General features: G+C 40.9%; 1 protein-coding gene across 1 annotated transcript in view; it reads left to right on the plus strand.

Annotated features, from left to right (window-relative positions):
* Nucleotides 1-926: 926 nt before the first annotated feature.
* The window catches only part of LOC124712168, a 193,010-nt gene continuing 170,624 nt past the window's right edge, over nucleotides 927-23,312 (plus strand). The window contains exon 1 of the mRNA XM_047242463.1: nucleotides 927-1,257. Coding sequence (XP_047098419.1) covers nucleotides 927-1,257 — 331 coding nt within the window. The remainder of the gene's footprint in view (nucleotides 1,258-23,312) is intronic.

The following is a 23,312-nucleotide window of genomic DNA, read 5'->3' on the forward strand; positions in this document are numbered from 1 at the left end:
TATTTTTTATCTGTTGGGAGGTTACATACCAACATGCAGAACAAAAACGCTATGAACTTATGCACCAACCTAATAGTTATCGTTGTCCGAGTCGCTGGGTAAAGCAACTTCTGTGACCTGTTTGGCTACCAGGAGCGCTGCTTCCACGGCAAAGAAAGACATACGCGACCTAGTTGAGAGTTGACTGGTCGTGGTGCTCGAGACGTCGGTACACCGTCTGTGTGGATACTGTGTCGTTGGAAACGAGCCCTTTTCGTGACTCAAGGAACGTGACATGGTCCTACGATCCTTCGCAGCCTAGAGAACAGAATATGTGCTCTCTAGTGCAATATCCACATCGAAATCCCGCATGATGTTTATTGTATGTTAACCGGGGACCTAGAAACGACAGAGAGGCTCCGTCCCAGCCGCAACCACAGTGGTCCACAACCCCACGACGACTACCGCAGTCCACTTCACCCCTCCGCCGCCCCACACCGAACCCAGGGTTACTGTGCGGTTCGGCCGCCGATGGACCCCCCCCCCCCCCCCCCCTCCCAGGGAACGTCTCACACCAGACGAATGTAACCCCTATGTTTGCGTGGTAGAGTAATGGTGGTGTACGCGTACGTGGAGAACTTTTTTGCACAGCAATCGCCGACATAGTGTAACTGAGGCGGAATAAGTGGAACCAGCCCGCATTCGCCGAGGCAGATGGAAAACCGCCTAAAAACCACCCACAGACTGGCCAGTTCACCGGACCTCGACACAAATCCACCGGGCGGATTCGTGCCGGGGACCAGGCGCTCCTTCCCGCCCGGAAAGCCGTGCTTTAGACTGCACAGCCAACCGGGCGGGCTAGTGACTGAAGACATCAATTCCATGTACATACAGTTTTGCACGTATTTACATTTTTTGCATGCCGCCTTCACGGTGTCGCGGTATTAATGGCCAGGATAGTACGTGGTGCCGACTTCTTTGGAATACGAGTGAGCGCGTGCTACCGTTGGCTCGGCGCAGGCAGGCAGCCAGCCAGCCAGCTAGCCAGCCAGCTAGCGGCGGCGGGAGATGCGGGCCGGTTGCGGGGCGTCGCGTGTGGCACCTGGGCGCGCCGCGCCGCGCCGGCAGGACGGCCGGGCTGCGCTATCTGCGGTAACGACTTCCGGCGCGGGCCGACACCTCGCGGCCAATTACCACCGGCGGCCAGCACCTGCTGCCCAGGGACGCCCGGTCCCACGGCCGGGGTCGACGGCAGGCGGCGCGCGTCGCCGTCCACCAGTGCGACCGCAAATTAAGTCACTAGCCGTCGCGAGCGCCTCCGTCATCGTCTCGCCTGCCTCCGTCCCGGCCTGCCACCCAGATGTCAGCAGTCGGGGCGAGCGCTCTGTGCACGTTTTCCGGCTGCTTTGCTTCGGGCCGATATGCAAACGAGGTGTAATTTAAAAACTCACCGAATGAAGTCGACAAACCCTGCAAAGAAAAATGTAAAAAAGAATTCAGCCCTCGACAGAAGGTGTAACAGCAGCGGGGAAAGTCATGCTCTTGATTAAGAAGTCCCTTCCAGGCGCGTAATGCGCCATGTCAGTGACACTAATGACTACAACGATAACGTTTAACGTTGGCGTACGTAAATCCATTCGCACTTGGGCGAACACACATTGCTAATTTAATTACGAAATAGGAGGGGCGTTCAATTATTAATGCAACACACTTCTTATCGACCATTTACGACTGAAAAAATCACTGAATATGTTGAGGGACATCGTGGTATATTCCCGCTTCATCCCTTACAGTTTCGTTAAATGAAACAACAAGTTTACTGTTACCAGTCACCGTTTTGTTTATTTCCATGAGGCGTTTCAAAGGTTTAAACCTCCATCATCGGGTGGATTTACATCAGTTAGTATGACATTTCTGTGTGTGTTGTTTTACGATTTTTTGTAGGAACTTGTGGCACTGCCTAGTGGAGAAACAAGATACTATTTCAGAACATGGTTTTGGATTTCTTCTGACAAAAATTTGAACTGATATCTAATGGTAAACATAAAGTGAGTAAACTACAGTACTTCCAGTGGTCACAGGTTCCTTTCGCTGTCGTAACACATCACATGTATACTGTCACATTTGTAAACATATATGGCGTCTGGGGGGTGCAAGGTTCGTATAGCAGAAGAGAAGTCATAATCGCAAAGTGCAAAGAATATACATCCTAACAACATTATAACAGAATAATTGATTAAAGCTTTTGGAGGTGTTTGTTTTGAGGTGTAGAATATATGTGTGTGTCCTTCAGGTGGCATATAAATCCAATTTTGACAAGTTAAAACAGCTTAACATTTGTACTCGTTTATACAATCAGGTGAAATGTTAAAATGGCTTAAACTTCATACTTGTTAATAACAATCAGGTGAGATGTTACAGACTTGAACTATAATAATCATATAGGCTACAGCAGTAAAATCACACATAGATGACACTATTCGATTGGGATTAAGCTGGAGGCGGAAGGAGAGGAAGAGAGAGAGAAAGTGTGTGTGTGTGTGTGTGTGTGTGTGTGTGTGTGTGTGTGTGTGTGAGAGAGAGAGAGAGAGAGAGAGAGAGAGAGAGAGAGGAAAGAGTTATTATATATGAGAGCAAACATTGACATGGCAAGGGGTCTTAAGATTACATGTTACATATATTAGCTGCCTAAAGGTTGCGGTAATACATTGGTTAATGCTATAAAATATGCAAACAGATGTACAATTTGTGCCAGTTTCGTCAACTTCTGGTAGGTGGCGGCGCTAGATGCAACCTTCAAAACGGCGTCTCTAACAGAGGTATGTTTTAAGCAGACAGCTGTCATTGAGTTTCTTTTGGCTGAGAACCCGAACATCGTAGATATTCATAGCCGCTTACAGAATGCCTACGCAGACTTGGCAGTGAACAAAAACACGGTGATTCGTTGGGCGACGCAACTGACATTGTCACAACAAGGTCGCGCAGACCTGTCCGATTTCCCGCGTGCCAATCACCCGCACACAGCTGTGGCTTCTGCAATGTTGGAACGTGCGGACATTCTCACGCGAGTTGAGCGATGGATCACAGTCAGACACCTCGCTGCTCAACTGGACGTCTTTGTTAGTTGTGCTGACATAGTGATCCATCATTTTGGGGTCCTCAAAGGTGAGTTCCAGCTGGGTTCATTGCCACATAAAGGACCATCTGCGTGGAATTGCTTGCTCGTTGCGAGACTCATGGCGACAAGTGTTTGCCAAACTTCGTCACAGACGATGAAACATAGATTCATCAGTTCGAACTGGAAACAAAACGGCAATCGACGGAGCGGCGCCACACCACCTGTCCTCCGATCTTCCGACTTCCAGCTGTTCGGCCGAATAAAGGATGCACTCCTTGAGAAGCATTACGCGAACGAATGATAGGTTACTGATGCAGCGGACATTTGCGGTACCGTGAGACTCACCTGGCTCGTCTCATCACCACTCAGTCAAAACCGCTAAGGACAGAAATGTGAAACATAGAGGAAAACTTTATCGATGCACCTTTAACCAAGAGCTACGAAAATTGATATCTGGTTTCTCAGTAAGAAATAATGAAATATCCGTTACATTATTTTAGAAAATTTAACTCCTATGGATTAGAAATAGTGATGAATTTTTTTTTTTCAAAAAAAGCTCATTATCAAGGAACTACTACTACATTTTTAAAACTACATCTATCAAAATTGGCATTTGACCAAGAGAAAAAAATAAACTCACAACTGTTGCTTCTGTGTCTAAAACGACCAAGATGAAAGACCATTTAAATCCAAATCAATTTTTCAGCGACTACTCTGTGTCGTACGCAACGATGATGACGTTGTTCAAAACATGAAACACGAACTAGCAGCAAGGCCTACTGCGCTGTTTGACGGGACGTTGATGCGACAAGCTGCAAAGTCTGCGTTGATCGACCGTTCTTGGTGAAATGGCACAGCCCAAAAATGAATTTCCATCCAACGCAGTGTTTACAATTAACGGCGAATCCCTGTCTCATCCGGTGGTATGGTCGCATGCAGCAAATTACAGTCAGCTCTGCCTCCAGTACGTCAGTAATCACTTCGGTACGAACGTCACTATTGTTTTCGACGGCTACAACTCTCCAAGTAGTAAAGAGGAAGAACACATCAAAAGAAACACGAGGGAACCATGGGCAGAGGCTGTAACTGACGACCTACACCAACAACATCTCCTGGAGCCTTTTCGAATAGTGTTAAAAACAAAGTGCGCTTCATTGCTGTGTTGTCCAGACTCCTGATAAGAGCTGCGATCGAGGTAATTGTGCCTCCCGGGTCCGCGGATACTGTGCTGGTGGAGACTGTTATGCATCACGCCAACAACAGTGCACCATCCGTGAGGTTAGGCGAATACTGATAGTCTCTTCCTTTTGGCCACTACGTCTAACCCCTGGCCTAGTGACGAGAAAAACGGACCCGTTAAAACCGATACCGGTGTTTTCCTTCTGAATGACCGCCATTTTTTGGTATTTTTGTGGTCTCGGTCATAAAAGGTGTTTTCAGTTTTTACTAATAACCGATTAAAAACCGGAAAATCGATTAGCCACAGCAGCAGAGCTAAAATTTCTCGTATTCAAATATATCATTTTTAAAAAGGAGTAAGTTGCATAGGCTTGAAATACTGCGTTTTTACAGAAAATTGGAGAGTCGATCGGTGCTATTTTAATAACAATATCAACAGAAACGTGCACGACACGTGGCCTAAGAATTGGTATGGTATTGCTGAGGCAATAATCGCTCTGTAGCCGCGGTTTCGTTGCTTAAGGTACGTGTGTACGTGCAGCGAACAAGATTTGACCCCACCTGGTCTTTAAGGTAGTTTCTCGCTGTCGTCACAGGACATCAGTTCTATGACAGACTAGCTGTAACCCCAGGCTGAGTAATTGACAACCACAGGACTCTGTGTAATCACCAGCCCTTTTCAATATTTATACCAGCGATACGCCCAACACTAGCGCAAAAATATGCTGTTTGCTGATGATATAGCACTATCTTATCAAGCAAGAAAGCTGGAAGAGTGTTAAGGGTCTCTGACCACAGATTTATACACAATGAGAGAGTATTTCGAGAACTGGAGATTGAACCCAAATCCATCAAAAACGGAGGTAAATACTTACCATTTTAATAGCTGTGAGGCAAATCACAGTTTCAATACGGGCTTCGAAAACGTCCCCCTGGAACATAACCAACACCCAAAATATTTGGGGGTCATTTTGGGCCAGGTTCTTACCTTTAAGAATTATTTACAAAATGTAGCAAAAAAAGTGAGCACCAGAAATCTGAGCGAGTTAGGATGGGGTGCAAATGCAGATACTCTTCGTACTGCTACATTAGCATTAGTTTACCCCAAAGCAGAATACTGAGCTTCAGTATGGAAAATAGTGCACTTGTACTCCTAATTGGCAAGACATAGAATCAAGCAATGAAAATAGTCAGTGACACTTCTAAATCTACGCCGCTACCATGGCGCCACCATCAATAAAACGTGAAGCATCAGCAATAACAGAATTCCAAAAGTGTTTCACTCACCAAAACTTTCTTCTATGTAACCGACTACGGAAAACGTCGGCCAGCAGACTCAAATCTAGAAAGCCACAGCGGCCAACGCAAGATGCGCCTTTTGTATATGATGTTTGTCAAGATCGGAAAGAGGTTTGGCAGAAGTTTCCTCTAATTCTCATCTTATAACTGACCTCAACAAACGTGTGATTGGACACCCCTGAATCGATCTCATACAGATCATGGAAGATATGGTGTCTGTTTGTAACAACGGAGGTTCAAAGATGCCCCAGCGTGTGACTGTGGTGTCCTATGCAAACTGTGCATCCCCTGATAGATTTCCTTGTGGGGTCAGTGAGCCGCATTTGATGACGCAAAGAGTTGTAGAGTGATTAACAGACATGTATATTCAGGTATACTATTTTCTCTGGGTTACTTGTTTATATTACGTATACTTTCGTGTATATTTAACATCTTATATACGAAGTCTTTAAATAAGACTGTATAACGAGCAAGTAAGCCAAACCAATAAATAAATATGGAACCTTCGTCTAGAAATATTTTTACGAAGTGACGCAGTAATGAAGTACATTGTGTCATTTGTTTTCAAAGATTAAAGATTTGTCTACCATTTGTATGGAATATTAAAAGAGGAAGCAAATTATGTTAACAGTAATAAATTAAAAACTTAACAATTTATTCGAAGTATACAGTAAAAGTAGAAAGTAGCTGATCTACTTCCATTGCTTAGATAATATGCCTTTATCTGCTTGAAGCCCTTGAAAACGTACAAATTAAAAAGAAAAACAGAGAGCCTCAATCGCAATTTTCACTCTTAAGCCGTGACTGTTCGTGATGCCCAAATAGTGGTACGATCCACGATTACAACATGATTTCTGAGCAGAGTTTGAAAAAGTTAGAATCAGTAGTAGAATACTAGTGATTTTTTTGTATTATTAATTCACTTACCACTTCTCGAGAAAAGCAGAGGACGGTGCACAGATTCAGTTTCCTATTATTTGCCTGTTTAATCTATTATTTTGATACCATGCATCTCAAAACTAAAAGAATCAAAATTTTTCAGTATTTGTTTGATTTTTACTTTCATGACAGGAAGTAACTAGAATAAAAAGTGGAAAATCGGTTATTTCAGAAAACGGTTATTTTCAGCGGTTTTAACAGTCAGGTTAAACTGGCATGGGAAAAACCCGATGTTACCGAAAACAGGTTCTTTAGCGACAAACGCCATCTCTGCCCTGGACTTAACCTTCGAGTGCTAACACCCCTCGGTTTCAACAGCGAAGAGGACATCACAGCCTTTGGAGATCTTTGCGTCAATCTTCTTTTCTTTTCCACGCAGCAGCTGGACGCGACACAACTTCTGCTCTGTTCAGAAAAGGCAAAAATGGATCGTTCGAGAATATCAAAGAAGGCGCCTATTTAAGGGAAAGAGTTTCTATCTTCAACACAACCGGATGCTACACAGCTGGAAAGCACAGCAGCTCGAGAACACCTTTTAGGTTTGTACGGCAACGATGTTGAAGACAGCCTAACGGCGCCAGACAACGGCCGTACTGCAGGACTGTTGGAAATCAGTCCATCAAAACAACATTTGCTTTGGTCGCACTTCCACTAAGATCCGCAACGGCTAAAAGGGATTCGTGTTGTGTTTGCAACTAGGTGAGGAAGACGTTATCTTCGTTAATTTCGTCTAATATAAAAACAAATCCTCGGATCGTTAGCTGATTTGCATCATTACCTTTAGGTTCAAGTATGGATAGCAGATCACCTTCCAGAAAAAGAATGGGGATGGGGCGAGCATGCCGGTGCGCTTAAACCAATTCCGACCGAAGACGAACAAGCATCGGAGCATGTACCTCGTCTGCAGCTGTAAACTTGGTTGCGAAAACAACTGTGTATCCAGGACAAGCGGTTTAAACAGTACCAGCGTGTGCTGCTACAGCATTGACCATGGGTGCACAAATCGGTTGGACTGCGCAGACTAACATGGAAGACGACGTCGAAACTTTCACTAGTTTGTTTACATAAAAACGGTAAACAGCCACAAAATATAAACAGTCATGTCCATAGTCTTTTCATTTTTCTAAGAGCAATTCTAATATTAGTTTTTTTGAGATAACGTCTACCTACCATTACGTTTTCTCCAGTGAGTGAGCATCGCTTCAATGATCCAGTCGAACTTTCAACAACCATGGGACCAAATTGCTAAGGTCATCGGTCCGTAGGCTTACGCACTACTTAATCTAACTTAAACTAACTTACGGTAAGGACAACAAGTACCCATTCCCGAGGGAGAACTCGTTTTAGACGATAGCGGCGCGTAAACTCATCAACCTGGTGCAAAAATGAACTCAATGGGACGCTTGGTTCAATTCATCATCATCTGCCAGTTCTGTCACTTAATAATGTGGCCTCTTTTGAGTCGGCGTATAACAAAGCATCCCATAAGATCTTCCATTTCTTCTGATTCTGAGCTTCCCGTTGCCACTTGAATCTTATCTTATATCTTATATCTCTGTCCCATCTGTCTGGTGGTCTTCCTCTAGTTCTTTTTGGTAGGTAAATTGGGCTCCAGTCTAAGACTTGTTTAGACTATCTACCTTCTTTTGTTCGAGCAACATTACCAGCCCACTACCATTTCAATGTATTCACTCTTTCCATTATGTCGGTGACCTTCGTTGCTCATCTTATTTCAACTGCTCTCTTCCTGTCTTATTTCGTGTAAACCGACATTGATCTATCCATTCCTCTTTGGGCAACTGTTAGCTTCCTAACAATGAACTCATTTAATGTCCATGTTTCGGAGGCATAAGTTATTACTCGCAATATACATCGGTCAAAAATAGATTTCTTCAGCTCAACTGACATCTTAGATTTCAAAATTGAAGAATGGCTCCCTTAAGCTTGCTAGCCCAATTTAATTAGTCGTAATATATGTGGTTTTAAATCTCCATTCATGTTTATCAATTGATCCAGATAGATATACCCTGTGACTCTTTGGAGTTGTGTACTTCCAACTGACATACTTCCCTCAGGTGTCCAATCATTGATCATTATCTTGGTTTTATCAATGTTCATTTCTGTCCAACTTCAGAGCACACTAATGCAAGTTCGTTAACTAATATTTGAAGTTCTTCTTTGTCATTTGCAAATAGGACAATATCATCCGCAAACCTTAAGTTGTTCCGTCTTTTTCAGAGAACCTGAATTCCTTTTCTACCAAATTCAATTTATGCACGGCTTTCTCTAAGACTGCTTAAAATAGTTTGGGAGATATAGAATCACCTTGCTTCACACCCTTTTCTATGAGAAATTTATCAGTATCTTCGGCAACGCTCACAAAGGCTGAGGAGGTTTTGTAAATGTTAAGTAGGATTTTGATATAGCCCTGTTCTACTCCTTGTTCTTTTAGAGCCGCAAACATAGCTGGGTAACTGATCGAATCAAAGGCCTTTTCAAAGTCTATAAAAGCAAGGCAAAGGGGTGGATGGTACTCATTTGTTCTAATAATTATTTCCTGTAGCGAGAAGACATGATGAACTGTGCTAAATTCTGACCGGAAACCGGCTCGCTCAGTGGGTTGAGCCTGGTCGAGAGTAGTGCTCAATCTGGTAGTCAAGATCCTAGAGAAAACTTTTGTACGCTGTGGAGAGTAAGCTGACAGGGCGATAGTTCTTTATATCTTTGATACTATCTCTCTAATGTATTAGAATTATTTTATATTTATTCCAGTCTCTTGATAATGTTTCACGGTGCAAACAACCTGAAAATATCTTAGATGTATCCATCAGCTTTAGAACATCGACTGGGAGGTCATCACTACCTGGAGCAGTCCCTTTTTTCATATTGTCTACAAACATACATACATTGCATCTATTACATGTTTGACATCTGATGGGAGTATTTCTGGAATTTGGGAGACAGAAGCACCCAATTCGTCTAGAATCAAGGTATCGTAATTGATTTTACTGTATAGGTTAGTATAGAAATTTGCACTATATTCAATTATTTTTTTCTTGTCTGTAATTCGACCCTGATTTGTGTGTAGTGCTATTAGCTTGGCTTTCTTTAAACGAGATTTATTCTCAAGACTGGCTATTAGCGTGTCTTCTTCATACTTCTTGATGTCGTCTTTCATGCTCTTTCTCAGATCTTTGCACAGCTCTGCACATTTTATCTTATCTTTGTCTGTATCAACTTTCATTCTTCTTCTCTTGTCCATCAAACCTGTTGTTTTATTTGTCAGTTTCTTGGATTGGTTTCTGTATTTATATAAGCCACCCACTTCTTCAACTGTCGTAATTAATACCTTTGATACTTCTTCTGCTTCACATTATTATTATTGTTTTAATTCTTTCTTGATATTCCTCTTTCCGTTCTTCAAGATTTTTTACATTTAAAATTTTACTTTTTCGTTTAATTAGTTTTTATCTTTCATATTTTGTATTAAATTCAAATCTTGCTCTTACTAACCGATGATCACTGCTTGTCTTGAATCTGTTTAACACAGTGACATCTTTAATGTTTTGAGGCCTACTGGCGAGAATGAAGTCTATCTCGTTTTTCACTTCAAAGTTAGGACCCCTCCAAGTCCATTTGCGACTTGGGTGCTTCTTGAAAAACGTATTCGTAATAGGTGTTTTCATGCATTCTGCAAATTTGTAAGAGGTCCAAGCAGATGTAATTTCGATGTATTGCTCATGCGCTGCCTGTGATGTGCAAGGTCTCTGACCAGAGAGCAGTGTTGACTGTAATAGGAACCGTGTAGCTGTAGCAGTAAGTTGTTGCTAGTCTGGATCTGCTCTGGTCTGGTCTGGTGTATCGTGTTGGCTGGCCCGGTCGCGGTGCAGCGATGCCGGAGCCTGAGTATTATTGTACAAGGTAAAAAGCAGCCTCGCGCATATGTAATAATGTTATCTCAAGTCGCATGTAAATGTTTTAAAACTCTCGTAATAATAATCTTCCTCATAAAAAGTAACTTTTAACAACCATTCATTTCAATTTAAAGAATTTACTAATTTCTCCCATCCATGATCATCCCGATTATTGCAATAGAAAAATCAGTTGCTTTCTTTCATAAATGACAGATAGGTCGGCCAGCATTGCACAGAGCTGTGCCGGAAAAATTTATTGTAAGAGCAGATATATCCGGCGACTTCATTGAGGTAAGAATTTTTCCTTTTTTTATTCATAATGATCTTTCAGGGCCATGATGCAGCACTGCTGTCGTCCAAAATTTACGAGGTTAAATGCACAGTGAATTATTGAAAAGTCATAAGTGAGCGACAATTTAATTGAGAGGTTAGTTACATTGTTTTATTACCAGGTTACTGAATTAAATTTTTTATTGGGACGTTACACTGAATGTGAACAACATAATTATAATTTTTACTGTTGAGAGGTATAGGATTTTTTTTGTTGTGAGGTTACACTAAAAGTGAATGAATTTTGAGCTTGGATTAAATCAGAAAGAATTTTGTGTGGAGGTTAAATGCGAATGAATCTCTGTAGGGAGGTTATAAATGGGAACGAATTTTGTGGGGAGGTTACACTGTGAAATAATTTTGTTTTGTGGTTACACTAAATTAGAATCTTATTCATATTATTTTTTTTATGTTGTGGGGAGGTTACAAATTGTACCAATCTTCCACCATTATCATGTCTTTAGTCTATTCCATATTTGCCAGAATCTGAATCACCTTCTTTGTTTGTTCCAACTTGCCAGTAAAGTCTCCAATTTTGAATTTATAAAAACAATCTCTGCCTTTCTCATAGGTTTCCTTCAGACATTCATAAAAAGATTCCATCTCTTCATTCCATTCCATATGTCTGGTTTACATCAAAAAACTATATGAATTTAGTGCCTTCCAGCATTAAAGCATCATTTGAATTTCTTCTGAGCTCCAATATCCCTGTTGTCTATTATTCGAAGAGATGTATAGGAAGGAAGGAAACACATAAGATCCTTCACAGTTTATATTTATTAAAGTCTATCACCTAAAGATGCATCTCTTCTGATGTGAAATTGGAAGTGTCTCTTTAATAAGGCTATTGCAACAGCCAGTATGGAAGATTTTATTCATTATGTTACAAACAATCAAGTAAGGGCAGCTTGCCTGAATATTTGAATGTAAAGAAAATGTTCCTGAAGATCAAAGAACTTTATGCTACAATTGATACTTCCTATGAAACCTACAGATACTTTACAACTATGACTTTCAATATATGCATGTGACAGCCATGCAGAAACACTTCCACTCATTGTGATACATTCTAGACAAATTAAAAGCACTGTCAGCAGAAAATGATAAAGAAGAAATTAAAAAGTTAATCATGAATGTTCTTCACAAAAGAAAAGGTGAAACATTCCACCAACGCCAAAGAGATGCAAGATACAAAAGTATGAAAACCAAGTCCATGGAGCCAGTCTGTGCGGATTTTACTAAAATATCTAAAAACACAAATATAACTACATTGTATATTATGAAAGTCACCTAACAATGTATTCATTTAACAGCCACATTCTCAACATCGGTCTCTTAGCTTTCTATGAATACCGTCTGGTTATCGCCAATAAAGGTCCTAACAAGGTAGCGTCATTTCTTTTTCATTTCGTTACAAACTACCTAGATAATGTCCTTGAAGAACTTCAGTGCTTTGTGATGCTGCTGAAGGGCAAAACAAGAATTCCACAATTTTCCTCTACTTACACTACAGCGTTCATAATAACGCTCATGGCTTGACAAACATGAAGATCAAATTTACAGAATTAGGTACCTTGCATATGGAATGTGATAAGAACGTTGGCAACTGGAATTTGAAACAGAGGATGGAAACCCTATATGACTTCATGAGCACGACTGAAAATCCTAGAATCAAACCATCGCCTTTCATTGTGGAGAGAATCTATCAGGGAATGGCATACGACTGGAATTATGTACTGAAATACCCGTTTAAGACCAGACCAATGAAGGAAACCAGGCACCTTCGACTGATGAACTGAAGAGACAATTATAGTTGATCCACAGTATGCTATATCGTAAGAAAGCCTGAGAGAAGTGGCTGGCTGGTTCAAATGGCTCTGAGCACTATGGGACTTAACTACTGTGGTCATCAGTCCCCTAGAACTTAGAACTACTTAAACCTAACTAACCTAAGGACATCACACACATCCATGCCCGAGGCAGGATTCGAACCTGCGACCGTAGCAGTCGCGCGGTTCCGGACTGAGCGCCTTAACCGCGAGACCACCGCGGCCGGCTGAGAGAAGTGGATCAGTACAAAATGCAGGAGAATTTAGCAACTTTCTTTGTTCTGTACAGGTAATTTTAGGTAGACATATTAATGCCATCGTTCAAATTTTCGTTTAGAGTTAGTTACATGCAAAAATATTTAACAAAAGTCTCAGTTATCTGAAGGATGCCTATCTATTTCCAGAGCAAAGTATCATGAAGTTCTGTGACCAGGCAGTAGTGAAGTTCTTCCATGGATTGTCGCATGACTGACAACTTAGAAGACAACTGTGAAATTTCATTGTTATAATAATAATATTAGAAGTGATGATAATAGTAATAGAAATGTTAACATAATTTTAAAAATGACAATAATACTGTTAGAAATGATAAAATGTTAGACATAACAATAAAAATATTATAAATGATAATAATAATATTAGAAATGGTAATAAAAATATCTGAAATGGTAGTAAAACGTTTATACACACAAATAAAACAAAGAGTAGCTGACTGACATACTTCGATCACTTTCTGTTTCAAGAAACGTACCTGGTTTCTTTCCTGATAAGTTGGTAGCTTGGGTGAATTTTTTATTTATTTTCGTATTATAGTTGTTAAAAACATTAAAAATCATCTTTTTGTTCACCTATTATTTCAATTTTGACATTGTTAGAAAATATTACTTTGTATGAAAAGTACTGATTGCATTTTGAAATTAAAACTTCGCTTTCTGAGTTTCATTGAGGGAGTGACTTACTTAGTTCTTCTCTGGGTACTTCGAGTGCCTAAACTCCTCATATGATTTACAATTCCTAATCGTTGTAAGCATGTGCGCAGCATTTCACCTTCCAGATAATGATATACAAATTCGGCAGCAGCCCAAGATGATTGATGTGAAAAATGAAATTGGTCCAATGAAGCATGACGATCAATAATATTTGAAGTATTTATGGAAACCTGAGTCTTTTTAACAGATAAGTAATTGTTGTAGTCAAAACTGAACATGCTTTAACGCTTTACAGCCTCGTTGATGAAATGACTATGAATATTATGGATTCTCCTCCTAGTGCAATAACGCACAGGATCTGGCTCATCTTCATGGCCGCAGTCCATATCATATCAAGTACCTTCAGCAACATTTCCACCTAACGTTCCCTCAATCTTAGATACTCTCTCATGTAATTCATGACCTAATTCTCTTATTTTCTTATTAATTTCCATATGACCTTCCTTACACATTAGTAATGACCTCATCTCTTCAGAATCACCAACAGCCACAGGTATAGTACCACTGCAACACTGTGCAACAGAATTTGCCAAATTATTCACCTTGTTAACTGTGTGGTTCGTCTCTTCCCTATTTTCTGATATTTCTTTCTCAGAACTAACCTTCAGTTCCTCAAAATTGCTTTCTACACCCTGTAGCAATGAAGTGTGACTTGAAATTTGCTCTGCCTTGGCACCACCTGCAACCTCTCTGACGGATCCGTCTTATCCCTTTACATTCCTCCCCTATGTGCTTGAATTCATTTTGCGACCGTGCACTAACAACCTTTTGAAATTTAATCTGACCTTCCTGAACAGTGGCTAGGTTGTTTTGAAGAGCAGAAATATTATCATTAAAATCTGAATGCAGCTTTTCTCTCAAGTGTGTGCTGAGCACATCAAATTTCCATGCAACACTCTTATTACTCGATTCAAATTTTTGTTCTGAACGATGTATCTATTGCTGTAAACAGATGGTGATAACGTTAGCTTGATACTGCACGGGGTTTTCTTCGATCCACTCAGTTAATTCCTTGGTATTGCTCTCTATGGTCTCTCCTAATTCTGTATTTTTAGTAGACTAATTCAGCCTTTGCAGACACTACCAACCTACTGAAAAAGTCTTGCTTATCAGTAAGTGTTGAAACTGAACTAATTTCTTGCTTTTTAGTTTGAGCAGTGCAAGATGCAGAACCATCTGCTGATACACCACATCTACAAGTAACCTAAAGTAGCTCAACTTCTCCTTCATTCATGACAAAACGACTGCCTTCCTGACGTGATTCATTAATATCACTGACTCCAACACAGTCTACTTAACTAATGGAAATACTAAATGGATCAGTGTTGGATATACTATCATCTTTCTGGGTAGCAGAACCATACAAGATACCAAAATCAATGTTCCATCAGCTTAGATTTGCCCCTTCTTTCCTGGGTTTTTCAAAATATGCCCTTCTCGTGTTGTTGTCTTCTAGATCTCATACTGAATAATACAATAAAAAATATATGCAACAAATTCCTCACACAACCACAATATCTGAATCCTACAGAACTTGAACAATCAGATATAGATTCAAAAAATGAAAATCACGCACTAAATTCCAACAGTGCTCTGCAAAGTACCTAATTATCAAGACAAGAAATGTTACTGCTCACAATTCTTTCACAGTTCAACACGTCAGCATCAAAATCTGAAATTCAGACAAAAAATATATGATTTAATTTTATCCATATTTTGCAGCATACAACGTAACTGTATTCAAAACAGTGGAGCTATGAATTAAACAACGCCTTCAGTCACAACTTTTTCGTGTTTTATTAACTACACGATGCATTTCGGTCCCTGTGGGTCCATCGTCAGTTGTAATTTGTCTGAATACATGTTTTATTTCTTTTCCTGAATGATGTGAAATGCAAATTCCTGTCACGAAAAGGTTTAGTGTTAGGTTATGAATTTCGTAAGTCGAACGCGATAAATATGTGCAAAATAGTGGAAAATGACCAGTGTAAACTTACCACATCATCCAAGTACAGCATTTTTAACGTTTTGGTACCGGCAAACATTCTTTTCTCCGTCGTTTTAGTGCATGTCACTTCATTCAAGTCGTACATTTGCACACACTTGTTTACAAACTCTTCACAGATGAATTTGTTCGTACCGCTAAAGACATAACTATTACACAATCACAATATGCAGGAACTAACGTTAGAATAGGTCTTTAAAATTGGATTGAGAATCTGTTTGTTCATTTGACATAGATTCTGGTTTTCTGATTTTGTGGAGGTATATCTCTAGTTGTTCTAACAGACTTAGCGTCTTACCATTGGCTTCGTTATGTAGTATTACCAAATTGTTTTCTAGACTGTTGATGATGTGTTTCGTTTCCAACATATGTAGTGCAATGACTGATTTTTCGAAATTCTTGAGCCTGAAAGCATTTACATGTTCTTGAAAACGGGTCTTGAAGTTTCTTCCTGTTTTCCCTACATAGTAGGCAGGAAAACTGGGCCATGACACTTTGTACATTCCGTTGTTGTTGTATGTTTGTGTATCTGATTTTACGTTATGGATGAGTAGGTTTCCTAACTTATTATTGGTTGAGAATGCAACTGTTACATTTGTTTTTCTGAAAAGGTTGGCGATTTTTTGTGATATGGGGCCCAGGTATGAGATACTGGCGAATATTTTCTCTTCTTTCACAGTGTTTCCATTCGTTGTCTTCCTTTTATGCATTTGTCTTCTTAAATTGTCAACTGTTTTGGTTTTGTAGCCATTGCTTATGCAATGCGATTTATTGTATCTATCTCATTCGTGACAGTGTTTTCTTCTAAATAAAGGGATTGTACTCTGTGTAGCATGGACCTAAATGCAGCACGTTTCTGTGTGGTGGGATGGTATGATGAGTTGTCCAGTGTTATGTCTGTGTATGTGCGTTTTTTGTGTATGCTGAATTTGTGTTTTGTTGGTGGTTGGTGATTTTAAGATCCAGGAAGTTTATGCTTTAGTTGTCCTCATGTTCTATTGTGAATTTTATGTTTTTGTAGAAAGTATTGAATACTGCTGATAGTTCTTCGAGCTCATCTTTTGTTCCATCAAATAGCAGCAAGGTGTCATCAACATATCTCCAGTAATATACTATTTTACTTTTGAGTCTATTGCCTTCATTAAAGAACTTACTTTCCAGATGAGTGAGAAATATGTCTGCCAGAAAACTTGAAATGCTACTGCCCATGGCAAGACCCTCATTCTGTTGGTAAACGTTCCCATTAAATGTAAAGTAATTGTGAGACATTATTAGGTGTAACATGCCCTTGACTTCTGATATTTCTGCAGTTGACCATGTTTTATTGAGCACCGTACCGACACTCGAGACCTTTGCCTTTCGCGGGCAAGTTCTCTACCATCGTCGTTTTTTTTTTTTCTATATTGGTCGTTGAATTTGTTCGGGGCGGACGTCCGATGACACCCGTTTAAGTTCTTTGTTGATCCATTCACTCAGATTTTTGTTACAGTGGGTAGCTATCCCTCTGACCGAACACGTTGAGCTACAGTGCCGTCCTCACAGCTTGGAAGGTATGAGACGAGGTACTGGCAGAAGTGTAGCCGTGACGACGGGGCCTGAGTCGTGCTTGGGTAGCTCAGATGGTAGAGCACTTACCCGCGAAAGGCAAAGATCCCGAGTTCGAGTCTTGGTCCGGCACACAGTTTTAATCTGCGAGAACGTTTCTAATCATAGGAATTATTATTCGTACACACTACAGAATATTTATCACATAACCATCAATAAATTCTCACAGAAAAAAGACATACTTTTACCTTAAATCGTCAGACAGTAATGCCCTACTCTCTGAGCACTGTTCTTCCATGTATTTCAAAATAAAAGACAAGTTTCCGTAGTATATTTAAGTTTGAACAAAATTTTAATTACAGTCCGATGCCACATTATTCCACGAATTCTCTACAATGTATTACCACATTCCTCAGCGTAATATCAATAAATGATCACAAATAGACTGACCTCTTTTTCTGGACCACATAGGCAACTAAAATATGACCCTTTGTATTTCGTCATCACAACACAAATTCACCAAACAATTTTCATAGCCCAAAAGTACAGATAAATATGAAAGTAATCAGTAAGTTAAACAAGTGTAAATGTGAAACTATGTGTTCTCATCATAAGTAGCAATATTAAACTAAAAAATTAATCAAAAAATTGATAAGCATTGCACTTAAATGAAAGAATTGTGGTTAAGAAACTATCTGAAACCCATAAGAAAGAGAAATTCTGTAAAGGTGGTCGAAAATCGTAAGGTTTCCCCTAACAGGAATGAACATTAAATTATTAGAATGCAACAGAGTGAGATAAAGCCAGGTGTTACCAATAATGAATATTTTTTTGACACTGTTATTAAGAACATCAAACACAACGGCCTGTAATAGAAGCGAATCAGAAGTTACAAAAAAATGGTTCAAATGGCTCTGAGCACTATGGGACTTAACTTCTGAGGTATCAGTCCCCTAGAACTTAGAACTACTTGAACCTAACTAACCTAAGGACATCACACTCATGCATGCCCGAGGCAGGATTCGAGCCTGCGACCGTAGCGGACGCGCGGTTCCAGACTGTAGCCCCCAGAACCGCTCGGCCACTCCTGCCGGCTTCGGAAGTTACACAGGAAATAATTATTCTGGAAGGATACACCAAAACTGAAAGCCATATTTTGTTATAGAAGCAATTACTACAGCCGTATGTAGTTTTAGCTAAGCCCTGAAATCTCCAAGCTAAGCAACCCGTATATTTCTCAGGCCGCAGAAAATAATTTAGAAACGCTGACTCGTAAAATTGAGTAGAAGTAATGACGCACACACACCAACACACACACACACACACACACACACACACACACACACACGCGCGCGCGCACACACACACACACACACACACACACACACACACACATACATTCATACATACATACGTGCATACGAGTACATACACTATCATAATTCCGCAATGCGTGATGTTGCTTGGCTTAAAGGTGCATTGTCAAGTGGAGCGTTTAAAAGATCGTAAGCAGACCCATTGCTCATAGTCAGAATTTACCACTCAGAGAATATCGTCGATACTACGTCGAATGACGGATGAAGAAGACGTGGTTCGTTCTTTAAAATCTACGTGCATCGGTGTAAACAGCGGAGCAGCTCGCTGCAGGGGAAGGCAAAAGCGGCCAGCACGAACGACAGCTACAGAGATGTGTACGGACGAACAGACATGCAAATATATGAAGATGGTATCTGTTCTTTCGGACATGTCCGAAAGAACCGATACCATCGGCGACCACGCACCGATCTAAAATGAAATGATAATTAAATCAAGACCCTACGCTGCCAACAGGCGTTGATATACATCAACGGGGACAGTTGAAAATGTGTGCTCCGACCGGGACTCGAAGTCGGGGTGTCCTGCTTACACGGCAGACGCTCTGTCAATCTGAGCCACCGAGGGCACAGAGAAGAGTGCGACTGCAGGGATTTATCCCTTGCACGCTCCCCGTGAGACCCATATTCCCAGCTTAATGTCCACACACACACTTTACCAGAAGTCCCATGAATTTCACTCGGAGCAGTGAAAGCAGCTAGGTACCTCGCGTGTACTGCATGCTCAGAGGAAATCCTAACACCGACACGTATTCTGTGGTAATACGGATTAGGTAAATATTTGGAAAGACAAACAAAGTGTTTCATGTAAGTAGGCTGTTTAGGTTTTTATGTTGGTAACGCCACGTAGCGCTCTGTATGAAAATCACTGACTGTGCTGTGGGCAGTCTGTGGCTGGTTGGCATTGTTGGAATATTCGCTATTGTAGTGTTGGGCAGTTGGATGTGAACTGCGCGTAGCGTTGTGCAGTTGGAGGTGAATCGCCAGCAGTGGTGGATGAGGGGGGAGAGATGGCAGAGTTTTGAGAGCGGGCGATCTGAACGCGTATCCGTCAGAAAAAGGAAATTGTAAGACTGGATGTCATGAACTGATATATATATATTATGACTTTTGAACACAATTAAGGTAAATACATTGTTTGTTCTCCATCAAAATCTTTCGTTTGCTAACTATGCCTATCAACAGTTAGTGGCTTCAGTAGTAACAATCTTTTACTCAGCTGGGTGTATAGGCGCACGCTGTGTTGCGGTAGTTTGAGTAACGAAGATTTTTGTGAGGTAAGTGATTCATGAAAGGTATAGGTATAGGTTATTGTTAGTCAGGACCATTCTTTTGTAGGGATTATTGAAAGTCAGATTGCGTAGCGCTAAAAAAAAAAAAAAGTGTTGATCAGAATAAGTAGAGAGAGAAATGTCTGAGTACGTTCAGTTTTGCTCAGCTGTTTGATAATCAAATAACGTAGAGGTTTTCCAGCACTGTCATTTATAAATTTTTCTAAGGGGATGTTTCAAATGCTAACACCGACACGTATTCTGTGGTAACACGGAGGAGGTAAATATTTGGAAAGACAAACAAAGTGTTTCTCAAAGTAAAACTCTGTTACGCCGCCAAGCATACAACGGCTTCACGACACCCTTCCCAACCGAATCCGCACATGCATACAAACTAGAGGGGATGCAGCGTAATACTGATGAGTCGGATCGTACGTCAAAATTCTTTGTAGATTTGATTAATCACTGAAATAACATTGTATAGGCCTATCCTCTCAACCATTTCCTTTCTTCTTCCACCTCCAGTTTTTTTTTTTTTTTTTTGTCAGGTAACGTACTTTGATTCATGCAATGATACTCCATGTTCATGTGTCCAAACGCTCAGGTACTCGGTCGTTATTAAGTCTACCCTTTCCGTTTGTTGGCCCGCCAATACGGTATTATTAAAAGGCTACCACTATGTCAGTTGGAGGGGGAAACGTAGATCAAGTAAGCCCAACTGGGATTCGGATCAAACTCCTCTCGGATACCAGTCTCTTGACCATCGCGCCACCTCGCTTCTTCACGTTACTTCGATTCTGTCGTGCTCGAAAATCGAATAACAAGAGACTGGGCTACTCTGCCTCAGAGACGTCATGGGACGTAAAATGTTTAGTTTATTTGTGTTCGCCGCCCTAAATACGCGGTAAGGTTAAGACCGGTGGCTGAGATGTCATCGCGGCTGCCGCTGCCCTGGAAAGCTTTCAGGGGAGGGCGACGCGGCGCCGGTGTGTTTACGGCGTCGTTGGCTCCACCTGCCTGCTGCGGGCCGCGCACTCCGCGGCGCTTGTAGACCTGTTCCGATACGGGGAACGACTTCTGCTTTACGATGCTATCGCCGGTGTAGCCCGGCTAACGGTTGGCTGGCAGCTGCGTGTGAACAGCCAAGCGCAAATGTTCCATGTTCCTCGTTTTCACTTCGCCTCCAGGGAATTATAGTGCGAAATTACCTCGTATTTCGTTGTCGCAGACCGGCTGATGCTAAATGTTGCGTGAGTGGTATCTCGACATCACAGTTTTTTTTTTCTTTCGGGAAATACAGTTATTAAATAGTAACAGCGTAGAGTATTTACACATCCCTAAGACAAGAGACGTCGACAGTTGCTTAATGATAGAATGTGCAAGGTAGATAGGCACGCGGGACAAGAAAAATAAGTCACTCGCCTAGAAGACAACATGCTAGTACCATGCATAGGGGCGCAGTAAACGGTGCACAGAACCAAAAGCGTTTCTACTGTGGTCTTCATGACATCACTGACGACTTCCTGGCGCTTATATGTTGAGAGCTGTGTGATTTCCTAAATGTTGTGGTTTTCACTTAGTTACTTTTGTTCGGTGTGTTCAAAAATGGTTCAAATGGCTCTGAGCACTATGGGAGTTAATATCTGAGGTTATGAGTCCCCTAGAACTTAGAACTACTTAAACCTAACTACCCTATGGACGTCACACACATCCATGCCCGAGGCAGGATTCGAACCTGCGACCGTAGCAGTCTCGCGGTTCCGGACTGAAGCGCCGAGAACCGCTCGGCCACCGCGGCCGGCGTTCGGTGTGTGATTTGTAAGTTAGACTGTTCTGGCTATCTGCAAACAATGGCAGCTTGTGCTGTTGTTCGCTGTTATCTTCACGACAGTAATACGAAAGTGACTGAAGGAGTGCTTCATACTCTCACACAGGATGGAAATTTGCAAAAGGTGTGACTGTCGGCATGCTGTAGGAAAGACGTTGTGAATATTGCAGACGCTGAAATATGCTGTCGTAATTCGAAGAAACTGATTGTATAAAGGGATTGCATCTACATCGACTAAATTTACGTGGCTTGAAACAGCTATCAAATTCGAATTAATTTTTGGCTATGATCATGGATACGACAATACGTCGAGGAAAAATACCTGTGTACTACACGTGCTGAGTGTACTTCCATCAATGTTCATCCGGAAATAATTAAATTTTACGCGAGACCGTGAACATTTATCCATGTGCGTAGCTAGTGATCAAAAGATATAATAGCGGCACCTCATTATCGCAAAGCAAGGTAGTGCCATTTATCATTGCCTGAAATGAACAATATGTTTGTAATTTATGTTGTATAGATTAGTATCAGAAGTGGAGCTTCCTTGACATCGTTTGTCTGAGAACACTGCAACTCTAATTACCCAGCAGTATGATTGATAGTGTCAAGATTTAGTTTATTACGCGCACCATATTCTAGCTTTGTTGAACGGAGAGCACTGCAATGGAATTCGCTTGTATTTCCTGTACAGCGCATTTCCCAGCACTGTTAAGTTTTTGAGCAAATTTTCTTATATTGAATGAATTTTAACAACTTGTAAAGGTATTGTTTTCACATTTAGATAAAAAATCCAAATGGTAGTGTTGTAAGTAAAGTTACAAAAGCGTGTATGGTATTATATTAGCTCACTCTAATGCTTTATATGGCACTTTGATAATTACTTGACTCAGAACACAATGTGCGTCTGTCAGTTGAAGCTTTTTTCAGTTTGTGATGTATACAAAATGACAATAATGCATTGTCAAGATCTTAGAGCAAATTCAAAAAATTGCGTGCTCATTGACAACATTCAGTTGACAGAGAACTAAATAAAAAACTACATTTTCAGCTTTCTGAGCTCTGTGCGTTTTTCGATGTGACAGTCGCTTGAATTTTGTTTAATACTCTGGTGTCTGTTTACAAGTTAGGCCAGTAAGAGATTCAGGCAGCAAAGTACTGGCAGTAGCAGAATATCTACATCTACATAGTACTCCACAAACCACCAAAGGGTGTTTCGTGTAGTGTGCTTCTGGTACCACTAACTGACTCCCCGTTTCCTGTTCCACTCGCGAATGGCACTTAGCAAGAATGATTGTCGACAAGCCTCTGCATTACACATAATTTATCGATTTTTTCCGTCATAGTCATTTCGCGAGATGTGTGTGGGATGAAATAATAGCCGGCTGCTGTGCCCGAGCGGTTCTAGGCGCTTCAGTCCGGAACTGCGCTGCTGTTACGGTCGCAGGTCCGGTTCCTGCCTCGGGCATGGATGTGTGTGATGTCCTTAGGTTAGTTAGCTTTAAGTAGTTCTAAGTCTATGGGACTGATGACCTCAGATGATAAGTCCCATAGTGCTTAGAGCCATTTGAACCATTTTTGAAGAAATAATATGTTGTCTTACTCTTTCCGCTGTTTCTGGAACTGTAAATATTTGTTTGTATATGTACGCCAAATATATCCATTTCCGTCCTATTCGGGAGTTCCATAGCTTTTTTTTAGCGTATTATACTTG

The sequence above is a fragment of the Schistocerca piceifrons genome, chromosome 8 (assembly GCF_021461385.2).
Source record: "Schistocerca piceifrons isolate TAMUIC-IGC-003096 chromosome 8, iqSchPice1.1, whole genome shotgun sequence".
Classification (NCBI taxonomy): domain Eukaryota; kingdom Metazoa; phylum Arthropoda; class Insecta; order Orthoptera; family Acrididae; genus Schistocerca; species Schistocerca piceifrons.